At 41.7% G+C, this 23,166-nt stretch overlaps 1 protein-coding gene across 1 annotated transcript in view; it reads right to left on the bottom strand.

Moving 5' to 3' along the window:
* Positions 1 to 1,177: 1,177 nt before the first annotated feature.
* NUP210 (nucleoporin 210) overlaps positions 1,178 to 23,166 on the bottom strand; it is an 84,221-nt gene continuing 62,232 nt past the window's right edge. Inside the window, exons 35-40 of the mRNA XM_044300896.1 lie at positions 11,847 to 11,993; positions 10,200 to 10,450; positions 8,778 to 8,985; positions 5,432 to 5,539; positions 5,271 to 5,345; positions 1,178 to 4,061 (exon numbers count right to left, since the gene is read on the bottom strand). Coding sequence (XP_044156831.1) covers positions 3,967 to 4,061; positions 5,271 to 5,345; positions 5,432 to 5,539; positions 8,778 to 8,985; positions 10,200 to 10,450; positions 11,847 to 11,993 — 884 coding nt within the window. The 3' untranslated portion in view covers positions 1,178 to 3,966. The remainder of the gene's footprint in view (positions 4,062 to 5,270; positions 5,346 to 5,431; positions 5,540 to 8,777; positions 8,986 to 10,199; positions 10,451 to 11,846; positions 11,994 to 23,166) is intronic.

Here is a 23,166-nt window from a genome sequence, read left to right as displayed (position 1 = left end):
TTTCTCACAACCCTGAGCAGTCTACCTGTCCCAGCTGCCATCAGCAAGGTGGACAGAGAAATAACAAAAAAGACAAACAGCAGGTGGCGCTATAGATACATGTTATTGAATAGCTCACTGGCTGTACTAAATTTTTTAATACAATTACTAAAGTATTCAAATCCAGGTGCTAGTTTAAAAAATGCTGAATATTTTTCTGGGGCAACCCCTTTGAATGAGCTTTGGTCCAGAGAAGACATCGGCATTTCTAGATCGTGTTTACATTTAGCTTCTTTTTTTTGCATGGTCCACATTTAAGTTGGTACCACTTGGAACTGAACCAGAGTTCGGTAAATGTTTTTTTACAGTATAAATCAATTTCTGAAGTTCGCAAAGTAATAACTTCGGCTCATCAGAGCCAATACATTCTAATACTGTAGAGACTTGTTGTGGCTGATTCTACCACCACCAGGTGAGCAGCTCTAATTTGTGCTCCTCTCTATATGCTCTGTCACAAAGAGTATTATTCAATGTTGCGCTCTGCCTCATTTTTTATATAGCTCAACGCAAGGGCGGACTGGCTGTAGACCCTAGAGGGAAACTTTCCTGGTGGGCCGATGCCCAGGGGGCTGTACTAACGGCTGCCAGCCAGGCAAATAATAATCTGACGCTTACAGGGTTAAATAATGTTGAGTGCTTGTAGTACTTATGTACCTGGCTGGTGGCCGCAGGTGCCCTCCTGACTCCTGAATTCAACTGTATTGCCATCCTGAGGCAATTGCAGTAGAAGTGCAGAACGTGGCATCTGGTGGTGACCACCATAGGGAGGGCAGCTTCTGGGGAGGTATTTTATGATGCACTGCGGTATGTAGGCTCTGCTGAGGCGGTATCTCGTGCCGCAATATGGTATTGCTGACCCCGCCTTCCTGGGTGGGCCCTGTCTTCTGTCAGTTTGGATCCGGGCCACTTTTATATATTTATTTCCAGGGCCACTTGAAGTTGCCAGTCCACCCCTGGCTCAACAGTAACCTTACCTGTCAGCCAGTTTCGCCATGTGCAGTGTTATTCAATGGAGGCTGCTGATGGACGGCTCTGGTCAAACTACCATAGCTTTAGAGAATAGAATTGCCTTAGCTTTATTTGATCACCATTGAGGTATTCCCTTGAGTAAAAGTTTAATAAGTTACCAAACGGCATGTACTAAGAGACTGTTTATTTTACAAAGGAAAGTTGCAATGCAGCTGACATGGTAAAAATAAGGCACAAATGGCATTAACAACAGCAAGCAAAACAAAAACGATGACCGTGCGCGATTTTAGTATAAAAAGAACAGACATTGTTGTGTGAATATTCACTGTGGTTGATCTTTAGGACAAAAAAAAGAAAAAGAAAAAAACAACTTGAGGTATTTGAGCAGAGAACACTTCACTAGCTCCTGAGCAGAAGCTTCAGACATTTTTTCAGCACATTTTTCACATTGTATCCCTCCCATCACACACATTACAGTGATCCCTTTCACATGACGCCAGTACAAAAGTGATGGGCCATGAAATTTTTATTATCTTGAAAACTGGCAGACTGAATTATTTAAGCAGTTTTAACACGCGATATCACTGTGCCCTCTAAATCAATAATAGTACAAGAAGTATGCATTAAAATTAAACTGTGCATCTCTTGTGGGACTTCATTGCACAGTACAATTATCACCTAAAAGAAAACAAAACGATCAGATGGAAGCCTGTGTATAAAATAAACCATACGCACTAGACAAGGTACTAAACATGGCAGTATAGACATATGGTGCCGAATGTCAGTAGACCTATGTATCATGGGCTCTAGAACCTCTCCATAGGTATTCACATTTAAAGGTTACTTCATATTCAGAGTTCCTTAGAGGCAGGCTTATCATAAGGGGTCTGAGCCCCCCCCCCCCATAACTTCACAATTTGGGGCAAAATGTTGCATCATTTGTCCAGTATGAATTGTCAGTCGCATGGTAATATTAAAAAACGCAATTAAACAGGTAGGTGATGATATCTGGAAAAGATATGCAATAGAGTAACAAGGGTGAGGTATACAAGTATAGATATTGGAATGTAAGTAATATGTAACTAGTACTATTTCTCTATGGTATAAATCACAGGTTGTGATAGTACAGCCGTAGATGGGAAACTATCTATCCAGCAGGCTGTTCCGGCATAGAAAGCTGGGAATCGACCAGACAAAAACGTTGCACGCGGCTGCTTTTGTCCGAGCGATTCCTGGCGCATATTTGCGGGGTAGCGGCCAGATCTCTGCCAAACCCCATTATAGTCAATAGTGACCAGAGAGCAGTATACTAGAGAAGTCCAGCGGGCTGTTTTCTGCCGGAACAGGCCGCAGATGTGAAACTAGCCTCACATGAACCACAGTCTTGATGTATGAGGGGAACAAGGTTGATTGATGTCAGAATTTTTGCAATTTCCCCCTACAGGGAATCAGTGGGATTGTGTGACAGGTGCAATAACCAGTGATTTTACCGAAAATCACTGTGTGAACAGAGTCCTAGTCTTATTGATGTGCATTATCAATAAGAAAAGAGCCACTTTATTGAGGAGAACTATTTCTTTATGAGACTTCATTATCTCCATGCCAATGTGCTTTTTTAAAGGCCCTTTTACATGGGCCAACATGGCAGGCAAGAATCAGAAACTATTGTTCAAGGTGACAACACCAGTGATGCTTTCACCCGATGAATGAGTGTTTGCAATTGGCAGAGCCTTTAGGCAAGGCAATTATAACTGGATAGGAGCGCTCCTTCCCGATAACTGCCCAGTTTAAAGGGGCCTTAGGAATCCACAGCTTTGGTGTGAATTAGGCCTCATTCAGACGGCCGTATGAGTCAAAATTGCGTAACGGGTGCGGACGCATTCATTTCAATGGGGCCACAAAAGATACGGACAGCATACCGTGTGCTGTCCGCATCCGTTATTTCCGTTCCTCGGCTCCGCAGAAAGGATAGAGCATGTCCTATTCTGGTCCGCAATTTTTTTTTGTTATAAAGACTTCTGTCTGCTCAGAAAACATCTGGATTTGACTGACATTTTGTCCAGTTGTAAAATAACGATCGGCTAAATCAAGCAAAGCAAACTACAGGAGATCCAATCAATTATGATAAGCAGGGAAGATCCGGTCAGTCTACTCCCATGCAGAAAAATACTAAATGATCCTGGTGATCTTGGTTTCTCGACATAATTTATGATCGCGACACCTCTCACACATTAGCACTAAAAAAACGACACCGTGTGGAGCAGCCAGAAGCTAGCAGTACAGCAGGGCCTTGTGGCCTTGACATGCTTGTCGCTCCAGGGGATAAATGTGCACAGGATGAATTCACAGCTATGCATTTCCAATTGGTCAGGCTCACATTGCAAGGCTACAGTTACTAAATCAGTGCAAAATATTCCTGAGATAAACATAACGAGCTGTAACGCACAAAGCAATCTAAGATCTACTTGAAGGCAAAGTGGTCATAGAGTCAACCAAAAATTACAAAAACACAAATCTCGTCTTAGAGAGAGACAGACGAGAGAAATAAGGAATGAAAAAAATAATAATCTTGAAACGAACAACTAAAATTACAACAGTAAAAAAAACAATTCCATCTGATCTTCATAAAAAATAAACGTACCGAACAATCAAAGGGTTAACGCAAACGAGTATCATAACTCTCCATTAATGAAATCAAGTGGACGCCGCCGACAATGGCTGCCGATATCTGAAGGTTTCCTACTGGCTCTATTAACCCCTCTAGTCTGATGGATACTGGCCCAAGCAGCCCAGTGGGACTCGCACGTATCGGGAAGAGTAAAATGGCCTTGTGTGCATAAACCCAACCATCAAACATGACAAACAAAGCATAAAAAGGTCAGCCTCATGCTGCACGACACATGCAATACAAAAGGCACTCAAATTAAATAGATCTGCTCTTTGGTAAATCCTGTTTCTTTAGTTGGAACCATAGTCTGGACTCCACAGTCCGGGGTTCTTCCAGTTTGGACTGTGGTGATTGGAATAATTTGCTGGCGATCCAGATTGAAAACCTAAAAAGGCAAAGAGGACGTTATAAACACTTTATAACGTTTTCACTATTTTTTTAACTGTACCTGTAATTTACATTATTAAGGTGCTGTATGGTTTAATAAAACCTAGCTGAAATATAACAAATATATTGCCCGAGTTGAGGTGTTCCCATCCGATCTGACACTGGAAGAGATGCAGTCACCGAGGCCACCAGACAGCACCCAGGAGTATTGCACACGGGTCCTTTTAATAAAAAAAAAAAGGACCTGTGCAGACAACACTCAGGTGCCCCAGCATCAATACACCAAGTATCCACTAGTGTCCCTCTCCACGTCCAATGTCAGACCAGGCGAGATTGTAACTGGAGCTACACTTTAATCCTGCCCCATTTAGAAATCTTGGGAGGCCACAACCAATATCAGCAGTACGCTCACACAAGACTGCTGCAGAGAAACCTACTGTATACCATTCCATCACAGATTTCAGCTGTTGTAATGGCAAGAGTGAAAAATACCACTCTTCTGCAGTATTATAGGTAAAGTTGCAGATTTGAAAATCTGGATATTTTGCCTGTGTCTCGTCCACATTTCCGTGTCAGTGTCACGTCCGTGTATCATCCGTGAAGGATCTGTTTTTACCCTCCGTGTCCAATCCGTAATTCACGGATGTTGCTCAGCGGAAAATTTATTTCAAGAGCATTTCCCATCTGTCGTCTGTGAAAAACGGACACACCATGTATGCCATCTGTGTTGTGGCTATGATTTTCACAGGCCCATAGACTTCAATGGGCTTGTTTGGTCTGCATCACAGATCAAAGTAGTGCATGTCTCCGTGATTTTTTTGAAGAAATACTGAAATGTGAACAGACATATTGAAAGCAATGGGTACGTGTGCTGTCCATGGAAAATGTGGACAGCACACGTTCGTGAAAAAAGGAAGTGTGGGCAGGGCCTTACATAGCACCGAATCTGCTAAAAAGGAAAATCCACAATTACCTATAGAATGGGATCTTATGATTGCAGAGTCAATGACCACAGGCCATGCACGTGCAGACACCTATAACAACCCCCCCCCCCCCCCAACAAAAAAAAACCACATACTCAAAAACATCAAATTACACTCCTTAAAACAACGATGGGGGAATTACACTTTAGAAGGGTTACTCCATGTAAACGTCCAACTAGAATTTCTCTTTTAGTGAAGTTAATTACGCTGGCTTTAATACATACTATTGTTTTGTGCAGACCGAGGAGGTGAGGTGGAGATGAACGCTGGGTGATTAACACTCTCCCTTGGTGAGAAAGCTAAAAAAGAAAAAAAGAAAGAAAAAAGAGTTATTGTAACTGTGAAATCATCAGACTGATATGTTCTTACATCGCTGTGTCATTACCTATGATCGCAATGGCTGCCCCGGCGATCAGAGCAAACAAGGTGAAGAAGAACACGGGATAAGAGTCCATAAAGGTCTTGTAGAAGCCATGCTCCCCGGTGTAAGGCACTGCAGGACAGGAGGAAAACAGGGACTAATGACAAATTATCATGAGGGGAATTTTTTTTAAAACATTTTTTCATTATAACCCAAAATTCTTAAAATGTGCCTCTATAAATTTTTTTGCAGCTTTTTGCTAAGGCGCAGTTATTTAAACTGGCGTACAACTCATTAACATAGCTAACTACACCTGCTTTCCCACCCGCTTCCAAAATATGAAGTGAGCAGTGTAAAAAGTCAAAAAATGGCTTTGCACAAAAAAGTTTTGACACCACATTTCAGGATTGATAAATGAACCCGCTGTCAATGGAAATTAATATCCCTATATATGCAGTGTTGAAATGTGGCTGCATTCCCTGAAATAAGGAAGGAATAAAGTTGTCACTAGCGAATTTCCTATCCTATGCAGGTGTAGCAGGTTTAGGAGACATTCACATGAGCGCAACTTGTTTTGCAGTCGGCAAATTGCGGATCCGCAAAACTCTGATGCCGCCAGTGTGCGTTCCACAATATGCGGATCAGAACAGGCGGCCCATTATAGAAATGCCTATTCTTGTGCGGACAAGAATAGGACATGTTCTATATTTTTTTTAAATGAATGGGTCCGCAAAACTGCGGAACCATTCATACGGTTGTGTGAATGAGCCCTAAAAGTGTTTCAGAAGAAGTGACGTGAACGTGAAAGCAAATCACTTATAAAATAGCAAAACTCCAACTACTTGAATCTCATGAGTTAGGGGCAGGTTAAGTTACAGGCCTCGAGTGTTGCTAGACTTTAACCCCTTCAGGACAGGGCCACGCCCTCTTCTTCCCCAGATTTATTTTTCTTTTACATAGCTGTATGAGGGCTTGTTTTTTTTGCTGGGACAAGTTGCACGTTCTAATGGCACCATTTAGACTAGGGCTACACTGGTCGCGAGACAGCTCTAGCTGACAGGATCGCCGAGTTGCAGTGATTCCATAGAAATGAATGGGATTGCAAGGGCAGTCACAAGACATCCAACACGGTTGGATTTCTTGCGACTGCCGTGGCAATACCATTTATTTCTATGGGATCACCACTATTCATTGAACCTGGCTGCGATGGCTGTCATTGGACCAATGTCACCGTGTAGCCCTAGCCTTTACTGTTGCATACAATGTAGTGGGAAGCTGGAAATAAAAAAATTCTAAATGGGATGGAATTATAAAAAAAAAATAAAAAAAACTATTCTGCCACTGTTTTATGTATTTTTTTTTTTTTACAGCGTTTCCTATGTCATAAAACTGACCCTTACCCTTCATTCTCCAGGTCACTACAATTACAACGAATATATATATAGGCTTGAGAAAGGCTCATGTAGAGCCGAAACATTGCTTTTTTGCTGCCACCACATGGGTGATTAAATTTACTTGCTTTACCGAAGAAACCGTCTGGAGTGCTGTCCGATTTTTCCATTTGTTATATATATATATATATATATATATATATATATATATATATATATATATATAGATATATATATATATATATATATATATATATATATATATATAGATATATAGATATAAGATGAAAAAAATGGACAGCACTCCAGGTAAAAGCTAGTGGTGTTTAATCACCCATGTAGATGGCAACGTTTCAGCTCACACAAGAGCCTTTCTCAAGTTTTGATACCGTGTCTAACTGCTGCCCAATTCCCCTGAAGAAGCCAGTAATCTGGTGAAACATGTCGGGGGGCAGACTTTGACTCCGCAATTCACTCCACTGCAAGTTAGTTAGTAGTAGTCCGGCTGGCCTACTTATCATTGCTAGCAGATTTAGCAGTTAGACACAGTATCAAAACCGTGACTGGTCAGTCTACAGTGGTCACTATCAATAGGATACATATTGGCATGACAGCACATGGTACACTCAGTGTGCTGCGTTCGTAGTGGGTTGACGGCTCCGCGCTCCCACAACTAAGTTTAAGTTGATAGTGGCACTGGAAGCGGGCTAATGGCAGTACATTGCCAGTAAAGTGACAGGGGTGAGAGATAGTGCACGGCTCTCCCTCTTGATCCATTGACCAATCCTTGATATTACAGTGGAGTGGTGACTATTTTTAACTCTTTTTTGATTTTTGGTTCAATAAGTAAAGTCAAAATAAAAGCACCAAGTACACGTTCCGATTTTTAATTAAAGTAACAATAAAAGTGAAGTATTAACTTTTACCTGGGGCAAGATAGGTTCAACGCCTGTATAGGCATCTGTAAATAAACTATTTAATAAACCTTACCCAGGTTATGTCCCAATTATAAATTTGAATATAGAGGGAGGAAAAAAAAATAACTTAAAAAAAAAATAATAATTTTCTTTTCTCTTCATTACCATATTCTGTCCCCCACAACTTTTTTTTTTTACTTTTATTTCTATGGAGCTGTGTTAGGGCTTATTTTTGTGGGGTCATCTGTACTTTACGTTTCTACCATTTGGGACCTTTCTTAGCATTTTTTATTTAAATTTTTTTGGGGAAGGTGAAGTGACAAAATGGCGATTTTTATATTTTACACAGTATGGGATAAATATTTCTAGATTTTAATAGTAAGGGGATTTTCGTACTGTAATTGTATATTTATTTTCATTTTAATTTTGGGAAGGGAGTGAGATGTGAATTTTTATATTTTTTATAACTTTTTTGGCTCTCAGATACCGTGGTCACATGTGACCACTGCATCTCATGGATTAAATGTCTGATCGGCAGACATTAGCCCTGGGTGTCTGCTGTTTGAAACCCTACTTCTGCTGTATATTTACAGTGGGTGGTCAGGAACGGGTAAAAAAAAGCATTTTCCCAGTTTAGAACATTAATGGCTCATCCTCTGGATAGGTCAGTAATATCAGACCAGTGGTGGTCTGACTCTCAGCCTCCTCCCCGATCAGCTGCTTATGTGGGCCTTGGTGCTAATGCTACGGGCCTCTTCACTGTTAACATGGGGCACTCTACTTAGACTTAATGCACTTGAATGGGACAAATCTGCCTCACCACTACTGAGTACACAGAATGCAGGTAGACAGACCCACGAAAACAAGGATGAGACCCGCTGAGGCCCATTCAAACACCTGATCAATGGTGGTGCAGAGAACTGGACCCCACCCATCTCTTGGCTTACGGATGGTCTACCCTGAGGATAGGTCGTCAAAAACCTGAACCCAGAAATCAATCCAGCAACCTTCATGAAATCTGTAGTTATTTGCCACTTTGCCAAGTGATACAGACATACATACCATATGCTGGGCCAGTTGCTGCCATCAGTCTGATGGGAACATCTAGGGTTTGGCCTGAAATGTAACTGGAAACAGAAAGCGATGTGGAAAATGATCCCTGGTTTAAAGCCTGTACTTCAGTAATGCCAATTTCATAGGTTACAAAACTGGGAACTCCAGACGACTTTTCTTTTCGATAGACAGACACCACTGGAGATCCAACCTTTACCTGTGGAAGAAATCATGGAAGCTTAGTCAGATTGTATTCCGTGGTACATGCGCCCCTTCATGTCCCAAGTAATAATGTACCTATTGAGGAATACGCACAATACATATGCTTTTAGCAAGAAGATACTCAAACAAACACAATATTAGGGCATATGGATGTCAGACAGAATTCCGCTATGCAGTCCGTTCTCCTGTCTATTAGCTCTGGCAGACCTGGTCCATGCACGTATCATACTGTCCGCCATTCATTTTAACTTGCTGCAATGTAATACTACGATTCCTTTGCAGCAATTGCTGCAGAACAAATGTGCATCCAGCCAAAGCTTGTTTCATGAAGGGAAGCCTGTTTAGATTGAAGTTGGCCCTGAGTTCTGTTGATCACTTTAGAAACCCCCAGCAAGCGTCTGTCATGGTCACAATTTCTGAAACCAGAACAGCAGGAGACAACAAAACATTTTAAAGAGTCTGTCAGCAGTTCTGACCATGCCAAACTGCTGACAGTGCTACATAAGGGCTGGGGAGAGCAGTAAAAGCATTGTAATAGTTAGAAAAGAAACTGAGGCCATCTGATTACCCTATGCCTTCTAAGAACTTATAAAGTGCTTGTCTTATCGTAGACATTATTGACCATATTCTAGCAATATGCCACCAATGTCAGATAGGTCTGGGACTCACACCTATCTAACGAATGGGACCCCTGAAGTGGGCGGAAAGCAGCTGCGCATGTGAAGCCGCCCTCCATTCATTTCTATGGAACTTACGAAAGTAGCCAAGCGTTGGCTTGGGTATCTCCGGCAGTCCGACAAAAGTAAATGGAGCGGTGGCTGCACTCGCACAGTGTGCTCTCCAACCATTTCTATGGGACTTCCAAAAATAGCCAAGCATGCTGAATGAATGGAGAGCATGCCACACATGCGCAGTGCACTCTCCTTCACTTTCAGGGGACCCATTCTGAAGACAGGTGCGGGTCTCGGAGGTGGAATCCTATCAATAGACCATCAAAGTCTGAGATGACAACTCCTTTATACGGCAATATTATTGCATGCATTCATTTTGAGGTGGAGGTCCTCTGTACGTTGTCTGGAAGGTGCATGGATGGAAGAGGTCTGTGACACGTTATTATGCGACATCGATAAACCCAGAATACTTGACTAGATTCGCACTTCATTAACATGTGCGATCACAAAGAAGGAAGATTACCATTGGAAAGCTCACCTCCAGACTGTTCAAAACTTCAGCAGCTCCAAATATCTTAATGTCGGCTGTTGTATAATGATTACTTAGAACTATTTCCTTCTGATTGGCATAAAACCCGGGGTAAACAGACACGAGCACACTGATCTGCTCTCTGTAGACATGATTCCCAAGCACGGAGGCTGTTACAGTAAGAGACGTGTCCCCCATGCTGAGATGTTTTAGCTGGCTCTCTGATAGCTGCTGTCTTGAGAGGGAACAGGTGTAGTGACCTAGATATCGTACAGATAGGATAATGGTGAGAAGCCTGCATGTTCAGCTCAGATGAAACTGTTATGACAGCAAAGAATTGGCAATTTGTCTCAGGATAAATGACAGGCACACAACACAGCATTTAGAAGAGCAACTTCAGAACTGTCCTGTACAAATTTATTAATGGAGAAAAATAGCAAATTAAATCAGGATACGGGAAAAGCTTCAAACTGCCTCACATTTCACCGGTTCCTTGCAGAAAGGAAGACGCAAGAAGTAAAAGAGATACTTGAATGCGAGTTACAAGCATGTATACCCCCCAAATCAAAATCTAATAACTCTCTAAAAACTACCGTACATAGAAGATAAAGTCCAAATCCCCTTTTTAAGAAACTTGTGCGGCTTCACCCTTAAAGGGCATCTGTCAGCAGATTTGTACCTGTTGCATGTGTGCTTGGAAGCTAAAGGCATCTGTGTTCGCTCTATGTTCCTGCATTGCTGAGAAAAATGTAGTTTTAATATATGCAAATGAGCCTCTAAGAGCAACTGGGGCGTTGATGTTACACCTAGAGTCTCTGCAACTGCCCTGCCCTCTACACAGTGATTGACATAGCCAGGCAGTGTAAACTTATGATCACTCCTGACCCCGACTTCTCCTAAAGTCAACCAGAGTACAGAGGGAAGAGCAGCTGCAGAAAAAGCAGAGCCTTTTGGTGTAATGCCAACACCCCCGTTGCACCTAAAGGCTCATTTGCATATATTAACACTTCATTTTTCTCAGTAATGCAGGTACATATGAACATGGGACCAACACATATGCCAAGTACACATGCAACAGGTCAGCCAGTTTCACAAGTACAAATCTGCTGACAGATGCCCTATAACCCCTTCCCATTTAAAAATGGTGCCTGTCAGTGAGCGGAGCGGGCACCATATCCACCCGGGTGGAAGCTGTTTTAAACAGCAGGCCACCGGGAGTAACGTATGCGATTGACAATAACGTCAATCGTATACATTTAACCCCTCAGATGCCGTGCGCTTCTGGCAGTGCTCCGGCTCCCCCCTAGGGAGATAAAAAAGTGTAAACAAAATGAAAAAAAAAGTTTTAAATTTTTTTTCAAAATGGCCAATTCCCCTTTTCTGGTCGCTTCACCTGCCACAAATAAATGTTATAAAAAGTGATCAAAGTCATACACAGCCCAGAATGGTGTCAATGAAAAGTACAGATCGCCCCGCAAAAAATGAGCACTCACACAGTTCTGTACACAAAAAAATAAAGAAAATGTTATAAAAGGCTTGGAATAGGAGGATAAGTCATCAATATCCTGACACTGCACAACCCCGTTGGAATACATGAAGGAGTTTTTGATTCTAAAGGCAAATGCTCCTTAAGATGTGGGGACAGAATCAGTGTACCTGTCTCTGCATCAAATCCTGTCTTAACAGAAAATATTTCAGGAGGTGGAACATCAGGATTCTGATCTTTAAAATGCAGGTGGCATTGGATGAGATTCCCTGGGTGAAGATCTTGAATTGCTTCAATCTGGGCAGAAGAACATTCCCCTGAAAATGATAAAAGAAAAAGTAGACACATTTAAGCCTGCAAATATTAATAACCCAAGATCATCAACCTGCAAATATTAATAACCCAAGATCATCACAGGGTGCAGAAAACACCATTAAATCAATTGTTGCCACGCTGTGCTGGACAGCTTTATTAAAATGTGTTAATTGGAGTATTTTATTTTAAATAAATTGCACAGATCTGACAGCCAGGTAATACGGAGCACTGGGGAACACACTGTGAAAGAACAATGATGAAATCTCCCTGCAGGATTAGACCAGACTTCATATTGCAGCCTTGCTGTAGAAGTCACTTCACATGTTGCGTACATATACAGTGCCTTGCAAAAGTATTCACCCCCTTTGACTTTTTTCGTATTTTGGTACATTACAGCCTTAAGTTCAATGTTAATCTGAATTTTATGTGATGGATCAGAACACAATAGTCTAAGTTGGTGAAGTGAAATGAGAAAAATATATAAATAAAACTATTGTTTAGAAATAGAAAACAGAAAATTGGCACAGTACTTATGTATTCATCCCCTTTGTTAGGAAGACATAAAAAGCTCTGGTGCAACCAATTACCTTCAGAAGTCACATAATTAACTAGTGAAATGATGTCCACCTGTGTGCAATCCAAGTGTCACACTGATCTGTCATTACATATACACATCATTTTTGAAAGGCCCCAGAGGCTGCAACACCTAAGCAAGAGGCATCACTAACCAAAGACTGCCATGAAGACCAAGGAACTCTCCAAACAAGTAAGGGACAATGTTGTTGAGAAGTACAAGTCAGGGTTAGGTTATAAAAAATATCCAAATCTTTGATGATCCCCAGGAGCACCATCAAATCTATCATAACCAAATTGAAAGAACATGGCACAACAGCAAACCTGCCAAGAGACGGCCGCCCGCCAAAACTCACGGAGCGGGCAAGGAGGGCATTAATCAGAGAGGCAGCACAGAGAACCAAGGTAACCCTGGAGGAGCTGCAGAGTTCCACAGCAGAGACTGGAGTATCTGTACATAGGACGACAATAAGCCGTACGCTCCATAGAGCTGGGCTTTATGGCAGAGTGGCCAGACGAAAGCCATTACTTTCAGCTAAAAACAAAAAGGCACGTTGTGCGTTTGCGAAAAGGCATGTGGGAGACTCCCAAAATGTATGGAGGAAGGTGCCCTGGTCTGATGAGACTAAAATTGAACTTTTCGGCCATCAAAGAAAACGCTATGTCTGGCGCAAACCCAACATCACATCACCCAAAGAACACCATTCCTACAGTGAAACATGGTGGTGGCAAAATCATGCTGGGGGGATGTTTTTCAGCAGACGGGACTGGGAAACTGGTCAGAGTTGAGGGAAAGATGGATGGTGCTAAATACAGGGATATTCTTGAGCAAAAACTGTACCACTCTGTGCGTGATCTAAGGCTAGGACGGAGGTTCACCTTCCAGCAGGACAATGACCCCAAACACACGGCTAAAGCAACACTTGAGTGGTTTAAGGGGAAACATGTAAATGTGTTGGAATGGCCGAGTCAAAGCCCAGATCTCAATCCAATAGAAAATCTTTGGTCAGACTTGAAGATTGCTGTTCACAAGCGCAAACCATCCAACTTGAAGGAGCTGGAGCAGTTTTGCAAGGAGGAATGGGCAAAAATCTAAGTGGTAAGATGTGGCAACTGCTCAGAGAGACTTATCCAAAGCGACTTGGAGCTGTGAGTGCAGCAAAAGGTGGATCTACGAAGTATTGACTTTAGGGGGTGAATAGTTATGCACATTTACTTATTCTGTTATTTTGTCCTATTTGACGTTTGCTTCACATGTTAACTGTTTTTACAAGCTATTTTGTATGCAATTTGACAATCGGAAAGGATAGAGTATAATAAAAAAAAAACATTTAATTTCTGTCGACAAACTTTAAAGAGGACCTTTTACCACTCCTGACATGGAAAATGTACATAATATATATATATATATATATATTTTTTTTTTTTATTATGTGTATATTGCAATAAATCAATAAATTTACTTCAATGCCCTATGCACTGCATAGTAATACTTTACAAGAGATAACCCCTTTAAAGGGAGTCTGTCGCCTCCATATGGCCATATACAGTGCTTACATGGCTCTGTAGCACACCTATACAGGTACCGGTACCTTTGTTCTCTTCTTTAGACTTGCACCAGGAGGAAAACGAAGTTTAATTCATATTCAAATGAGCACTCGCAAGTGCCCAGGGGAGGAGTTCAGTGTGTAGGTGCCCAGGATGCTCTGCCTTCTTTTCACTTTACTCCTCCCCAGCCTCTTCCTTTGCCCTCCCTCCAAGTCTGGACCTATCGATGAGGCAAGAGACTTGGAGGGCGGGCAAAGGCAGAGGCTGGGGAGGAGTAAAGTGAAAAAAAGGCAGAGCAGCCTGGGCACCTACACACTGAACGCCGCCCCTGGGCACCTACACACTGAACTCCTCCCCTGGGCACCTACACACTGAACTCCTCCCCTGGGCACTTGCGAGTGCTCATTTGAATATGAATTAAACTTTGTTTTCCTGCTGGTGCAAGTCTAAAGACAAAGGGTACAGTTACAATCCTGTATAGGTGTGCTACAGAGCCATGTAATAACAATTCTGGAACATCTATTCTTATGGCTCTATGTTGTGCCATTCCTTTATTATTTCTACTAGAAGTTATGAATGAATTGCTAGCAGTCTGCAGTAAGGGTACTAAGGTTGGTAACCAGTTGGAGGTTCTGTCCCTGCACAGTCTGACAATGACAGCACTGATTGGATAGAGTCAGTCTGCAGGTACACCCCCCCCCCCCAACTGGTTACCTCCCCTCTGTACCCTTACTGCAGACTGCTAGCAATTCATTCATAACGTCTAGTAGAAATAATAAAGGAATAGCACAACATAGAGCCATAAGAATAGATGCTCCAGAATTGTTATTACATGGGGAATGCATGTAGCTATTAACACAGACATGTCAGGAGCGGTGACAGGTCTTCTTTAATATCCCATACTCTACAGTGTAATATCAGGCCACTGGTCAGCTCTCCTGTCTGTTTTACTTAAAGGGGTTATCTCTTGTAAAGTATTATTGTAATATACACAACAATTAAAAAAAAAAAAATATTTTTATGTACATTACATTTTCCACCCTGGTAGCACCCCCTGCTGTTTATACTTCTGGTCCACCATTTCCTGCATTCAGAGGTGGACGGACATGCTCAGTAGCTTCTCTGATCCCTCCCCCCCCCCCCAGACAACTTCTAATAAAGCAGCCCAGACACCTTCCATTCATCCCTACTTCTAAATTCATATAAGGATATGAATTCAGTCATTTTTAGGATAGGACATATGAATCGGTATTATTTCAGCCCTTATTTTATACTCGCTCACCAGAATGTGTTTTCTTTGGATATTCTAACATCTCAGACAGTGAAATCCTTAGTGTATATGATGCAGAAAAGAAATAAAGCACCATATTTCCTTGTCTAATAGACGACTGGTTATCACTGCCGCTTCAGGTGCCTTATTAAACTATCGGAACAATGACAAACCTAGTCTCCCAATTGGCTCATTTTCTAGCTGGGAGATGTAGACAATAAAACTATCAAATAAGATAAAGCGGACAGGAATAGACTCATCGTTCCACATTCATTACTTTCACGGCAGTCGCTTTCTCCATGCACATAGCGTCCCTGAGTAAACAAGCTACAAGGAGAACTGCAATTTGATGACCTGAGCAAAAAATGTAGTCCTGTGCCATTATGGTCCTACTCACAAATTAGTGATGTTAATCGGAAAGACGAATGGCTAGATGCATGTATGACCAACTTTTCATACAAAAGTGCATCCAACAGGATCTTCACATTACTACTCAGTAGCTATAGTGGTACAGAGGTAGCAGTTACGACCATTGCCCAATTTCTGAATGGTCCCCAAAAAACACCTCTCCCAACTACGAAAACATTGTGAATGACCCTTATTCCAAATTTGCATTGGGGTCTAGGATCTGTACTATATGGCTACAAGGGGCGGATTTCACTCTATGTATTGGAAAGGGGGAAATCTGTAGCATAAAAGGATATTCTGCAGATTTAAAATTAATTTACTGTAAAATGCTTGGATCTGCTGCATGCAAATCCTGCAGCATACTTGTCCTGTGTGGACATACCCTTAAAAACAATGTATTGACAGCTAATTAACTATTGCTTAAAACAAGTAGTTTAAACATTTTCTTTGTAAGAATTTTTGGTGATTATTTTTTTCTAATTAACCAAGCTACTATCTACATAAAAAAAAATAATCCTGAAACTTTACAATTTTCACTGTGGTCGCTGAGCCCCATAATAGGAGTGACATTTCATTTATGTTAGAGATTACCTTTGAGCAGTCATCTAATTATCACGGACAGGACTACAATAAAAAGCTAGCACCCCTAGTGTACAGAGATCCCAGCTCCCTCCCTGCACAGTGACCTCTGCATAGGTCAATGAGCATGTCTGAAAGACTCTCCCATAAAATTCAAAGAACATCTCCAGTCCAAGTGTTGCTATCGCTGCAAAATGTGGAGTACTAACCCATTTAAATCAATGGGTCTGCAACTAAAATGTGTTTAACCCACGGGCGGCAAAACAGATACGTTTGTGTGCATGAGGTCCCATGTAGCACTGCCAGCTATCTATAGCCCTTATCTCTAAACTCCTGACCGCTCATGAACACTCATTTTGCCATACTGTTATCAGTTAGATAAGAATTTGGCTAGCTGAGTGCTTATAAGGTGTCAGGAGTTCAGAGATAAGAGCTATACATAGCCGTCGAGATACTCTTCAGCAGGGCTAAAACTTAACTATGTACAACAAAAACTGCTGAACATATATAATAAAGACAAACTGAAAAGTAGGAATTAGACCTACTAGTATTTGTATTTCCAGGAGTTAGACATGACAGCACCGAATGGAGGATGTCTCCCCGCCCACTATTGGGCCAGGAACAAAGAGGTTGAAAGCCACCCCCCCCCCCCCCCCCAACACCCACCAGTGTTTTTTTAAATTATCACAGAATGATCAATGTTAAACTATTTTTGAATCAATTATTCAACACATCACATTAAATTATAACTATAGGAAGATAAGGGAGGGGACTCCTGGAAATACAATTACCGGTAGGTCTAATTCCTACTTTCCAGGACGTCCTCCATGATAGCGCCACATGGAGCAATACCAGATTAGTACACTAATTAGGGAGGGACCACGGCCTAGAGGACCTTACGTGCGAACCTCGAGTCATAGTTTCCTGCAATGTCTAATCTATAGTGTTTACAAAATGTATGCGTACTCTACCACGTTGCTGCTTTGCAAATCTGATCGATTGGAGCTTCTGTATGTTCTGCCCAAGATGCCGCCACAGCTCTGGTAAAATGGGCTCTAATAATTTGTGGACAAGCCAGTCCCTGCAGATCATAGGATTCTATAAATCACCCTTTTTACCCATCTGGCCAATGTTGTTTTGGAAGCTTTCCTGCCTTTTTTTCGGCCAGCAAACTGTATGAACAGATTTGTATCCTGCCTAAATCGGCTAGTAACCTCCAAATATTCCAGAAGAGTCTGCCTGACATCTAGCATGTGGCAGCTCTTTTCCGTGTCATTTTTCGGATCGGTACAAAAGGAATGTAATACTATTTCCTGATTTAGATGAAACGTAGAGACTACTTTTGGTAAAATGGTAGAATCCAGCTTTAGAATGACCCTGTCATCTAGAATCTGAAGGTAAGGTTCCCGGGTGGTTAAGGCTTGTATCTCACCTATTCTTCGGGCCGATGTTATTGCCACTAGAAAAACAGTCTTCAGAAAGAAATGTTTTAAGAAGCAATTCTGTATTGGTTCAAAAGGTTCTTTAAGCCATTGAGAACTGTTGATAAATCCCAAGGAGGAACAGTTTATTTTAGAGTTGGTCTAATTCTTGTTGTTGCTTTTATAAATCTCCTTACCCATCTAGTCTCTGCCAAGGAATAATCTAGGAACCAGCTTAAGGTTGCTATCTGAACCTTCAGGGTGCTGTGTTTAAGACCCTTATCAAACCCTTCCTGTAAAAAATCCAATATTTCCGCCAACTTTGGGAGCAGAGGATTTCCATTTTTTTTTATACCACCCAGGAGTAAAATTTCTTCCATATTTTGTTGTAGATAGCTGAGGTTATCTGGTTATGGCTCTTTTGTTGATATGACCCTGTCTGATAATCCCTGTAATATTAACAAGTCCCTTTCAGGATCCATGCTGTCAGTCTTAGTATGTTTATTTATGGATTCCAGATCGGGCCTTGAGAAAGAAGGTCTGGTCTTAGAGGGAGAGTTATCGGATGTTCTGTAGCCATGGAGATTAGGACTCGAAACCATGATTGTTTTGGCCAGAACAGGGCCACTAAAATTACTTTTGTTGACTCTGTACTCATTATTCTGAGGACTGCCGGTATTCGGGGAAACAGAGGGAACACATATGCCAGCTTCATATCCCATTTTCGAGATAAGGCATCTACCCCATCCGGATGATCCCTCGGATTTAGGGAGAAGGAATCTACCTGCGCACTCCCTTTTGTACCGAAAAGGTCTATTTCGGGATATCCCCATACCTTCGTTAACTCCTTGAACACTTGTTTGTTCAGAGACCATTCGCTCAGGTCCAGGTAGTGTCTGCTCAGAAATCTGCAGACTGATTTTGTGATCCTTTGAGATGGACTGCCGAGATTGATAAGACATTCTTTTCTGCCCAGGAAAAGATATGGTGGGAAAGAGCTTGAAGAAGAGGGACTCTCGTTCCCCCTCGATGCCTGAGGAAAGCTACTGTTATCATGTTGTCGGATAAAATTCTTATGTGGTGACAACACAAGATCCTGGCTCTGCTTCAGCGTTTCTCAAACAGCTTGGAGGTCCTGAAAGTTTGAGGATTTCTCTTTCATTTCTTAATTCCAAACCCCTTGGAAGTAATGTTGTCCTATTTTGGCTTCACATCCCTGCTGACTGGCATCTGGGACTTAGGTTCCAGGGAGTCTCTCTTGAGAGATTCTCTGCATTTTCCCACCATTTCAGAGATTCTCGAGTTTTGTCTTTTATGTGAATTTTTTGATTCAGTGATTGTTGGTTTCCATTCCAGACTGAGAGAATCATATTTTGTAAAGCTCTCGAGTTAAACTGACTCCATGGAACCGTCATGATACAGGCAGTCATCAAACCCAGGATGCTCATCGCTTCCCTTATTGTACATATAGATTTCTTTTGAAAGGCCGCGACTTTTTCTAATACGGTCATCCGTCTGCTTATTGGAAGGAAGGATTTCTGCAGCCTGGAATCTAGTATGGTTCCTAAAAAGAAGGAAATAGCACTCCGGGTCTGGGCAACCAGAGTCTGAATTGAATCTGCAATCAGAAGAAAGTCATCCAGATATGGCACGATTTTTATCTCTTTCCTCCTTAAGAATGCAACAATTTCTATTATCAACTTTGTGAATACCCGTGGGGCTGAGGATATCTGGATTATCTGTAGCGCCCACGGATTTTGAGTTATCAGACACCACGCTGGAAGAAATAAATTCAATCTTCCCCCCCACAGATCTCGCATCATTGTTTGTTTTGAGAGTTGGGGTTAAGTGTAAAAAAAAAATAAAATAAATTCCTTTCCCCCCTTTTTGGATAGGACCCTCTTCCAGATTTTCCTTTGTCCGTAACAGTTTTTTTCCCCCGTAGGAATCTTTTATAAAAAAAAAACTGCCGCTTTCTAGCTTTTTCTTCTGGAAAGCCTTTCTTTTTGTCTGCTGCTTTTTCGAGGATATTGTCCAGCACTGGACCAAAGATGTAGGCCTCCGAGAAAGGAATGGCATATAAAACTTATTTTTGGACACCAGGTTGCCCAACCAATTTTTTTGCCACAAGGCCCTTCTTGCAGTTTGAAAGAGCCACATTCCTGGGAGCAAACCTGACTGATTCCGCAGAAGAGTCAGCTACAAAAGCCGTGGCCGTTTTTAACAGGGGAATAGATACTAGTATATCTTCTCTAGGAGTCCCCATTTTTAAATGGTTTTCAAATTGAGACAACATAAAAGCATAGATCTCGCAACTGATGTGGCGGCAAAATTTGTGCTGACTAGAGCTACAGACGTCTCCCCACGTTTTCCTCAGAAGACAGTCAGCCTTCCGGTCCACTGGTTCTTTAAGTTGCGAGGAATCCTCAAATGGAATTGCTGTCTTTTTTGCGACCCTGGCTACGGGAGTGTCTATTTTAGAATCTCTTCTCACAATTTAGCATCTTCCTTATCAAAACGCTAAGCGATTTTTTAATTCTCTAGGAATAGAAAGCCTTTTCTCCACTTCCTCCCATTCCTCTAGAATCATTTCCTTTAGGTCCTTTGTTGCTTTATTGTGTGTTATTACATAAGAGCAGCTCATGTGAACAGCGATGAACAGATTCCAACTTTAGATAAAAAGCAGTTGGGAGTTCATAAAAAATCAAACTGTTTTGATGGACGCTCAAGAGGCCAAACAGAACAAGCACAATGGAGTGGATGAACCGTCCTGCTGCAATCTGGAAATACAACTACTTAGTTCATGTGGAGGCTACACAATGACTCAACCAATATCACAATCGCCCAAAAAAATAATAATAACAATCAGTACTCAACGCGCCCTTAGACAGAATATCAGATGCTCTGGAGAGGGCCATCAAACATTTTCCTTACACTTGAGTGTGCAACTTATGAATCATTCTGTACACAAGCTGCAAACTGAAGTCTTCCAGTAAAGCAGCCGAGTAAAAGCAAATATGTCAAGCACTTAGTGTCATTATTGGGGAAAAATATTCTGAAATGTTAGCATTCTCTATGGCATTTTGCATTTACTGTACAAAAACACTTCAGTTGCCTTCACATGGAACAAATAGAATGTAAAATGTGAGAAAACTCTACATTTATGGTAATGAGACCCTTCATAGTAATGGTGAAACCCATCTACTATTCACACTGACAGGACTGCTAGGCATTAGATTAGTATGTCCTTACGAGGAGCTGGATTCCCTTCTACATACCCACCTTTCTGTAATACTGCCAGTACTATGTTGCCACTTTTTGTCCTAATACACAGCACTAGTAAGGGATGCTAAAGCCCTTGAGCGATTGAGCCATAATGGTAATGTATTTTATATATCCATACAACTGGCTCCAGTGATACAGTGTAATTATAGCTTGCATGAAAACAGTCAAAGGTGTTGTCTGACTTCGGCAAGAGGCAAAACTAAGATTTAGGGTCCATTCACACGTCCGTTGTTTCTTTCCTGATCTGTTCCGTTTTTTGCGGAACAGATCAGCACCAGTTCTGTACCCATTCATTTTCAATGGGTCCTGAAAACAAATCTGACATTGAGCTGTCCGATTTTTTTCAGGACCCATTGAAAATGAATAGGTACAGAACTGGTCCAGATCTGTTCCGCAAAAAACGGAACAGATCAGGAAAGAAACAACGGACGTGTGAATGGACCCTAAACAAAATGAAGCAGCAAAATACTACAAATAAAGCAAGCCCTTACATACAGCAGTCAGAAAGAGCTTCTGGAAGCTGAAAATCACTTTCTATTTAGAGGACGGAGGCTTCTTTAGGTTTCTGTACACACAGAACCAGAAAAATAAAATGGAGGTGCCCTCACCTGGTGTCCAAAGTGGCAGCACATCCTGGCGCAGGTAAGGCTACTTTCACATTAGTGTTTTTTTTTTTTGCGGCTCAGTCATGGATCTGCAAAAACACTTCTGTTACAATAATACAACCGCATGCATCCGTCATAAACGGATCTGGTTGTATTATGTCTTATATAGCCCTGACGGATCTGTCATGAACACTACTGAAAGTCAACGGGGGACAAATCTATTGTGTCCGAGAAAACTGATCCGTCCCCATTGACTTACATTGTGTGTCAGGACGAATCAGTCTTGATCCGCACCACATCGCGAACAGAAAAACGCTGCTTGCAGCATTTTTCTGTCTGCGATGGAAACGCAACCAAACGGAACAGAATGCATTCTGGTGCACTCCGTTTCGTTCAGTTCAGTTTTGTGCCCATTGACAATGAATGGGGACAAAACTGAAGCGTTTTCTTCCGCTATTGAGATCCTATGACAGACCTCAATAGCGGAATGGAAGTGAAAGTAGCCTAAAGTGCAGGACAGAACATGTAATACCACCACTGTATTGTAGAGAGGAGCTACTAGGCAGCCAATATAGGTGTTTTACCAATGATATGGCCATGTCGATCGGTTGGATCTTCCAGACAAATCACATGAACTACAGATCAGCAGTGTCTGAGACATTGTATGTGGAGTCTGGTTTCAACTAACAATCGCCCAGGAAAGACCATTGTATGTTGGATATATTGTATCCTGAGGCCATTGTAACTTGAGGGATCACTGTATTGCTATCCAATAATACATTCATCTCAAATACATGCCGCAAGGATTGATGAATCCTATACAGATACTGATTATTCGGAATGAAACCAACATAGATCATATTTAAATCTAAAAACGAACATGCATAATAAAAAAATTACACTGTTTCCCCATGTTACGTTCCACCTTTAAAACCTAAAGAAAACCTAAGCAGCTTTGCAAAAGACAATGGGGGAGATTATGGCTCTGCGCCAGTTTTATGGTCTGGAAAAGTCACACATTTTGTTGCAAGTACCAGTTTGTGACTTTTTATCTTTCTCTGACACCCTTGGTATTTTTTTTAAAAGCATGCAGGGCATGGGTTAAGGCTCCACAGCCAGACTCCTTAACAACACGTGCAGAACTGTGGCACATCTCACACCAGCGCAAGTCAAATTAAGACCAGTGTACACAACGCTGTGTACTTTTTTTTCTTCATTGATAGTAACAGATTTTATCTAATTTCTGTAGGTTGCTCTTGGAAACAGACGACACTTCATCTCCACTCTGCTGTCAGACATGTGATCCAACAGTTTAGGCTCTGCTTATAATAGAAGCCGCGATGGAGTGTCAGATCCATTATATAACTGGGTCTGTCTGTGTGGCGTGGTGCCTGTTAGTCCGACGGGGTTAGAACGGCGCTGATTTTATCAGGTGTCCATTATTTCTTGTTTTCTTTACTAGAATGAATAATGCAGTATCCTATAA

Source organism: Bufo gargarizans, chromosome 7 (genome assembly GCF_014858855.1).
Source record: "Bufo gargarizans isolate SCDJY-AF-19 chromosome 7, ASM1485885v1, whole genome shotgun sequence".
Taxonomy (NCBI): domain Eukaryota; kingdom Metazoa; phylum Chordata; class Amphibia; order Anura; family Bufonidae; genus Bufo; species Bufo gargarizans.
The sequence above is the reverse complement of the archived record's forward strand: the minus strand, read 5'-3'. Positions and strand labels throughout refer to the sequence as shown.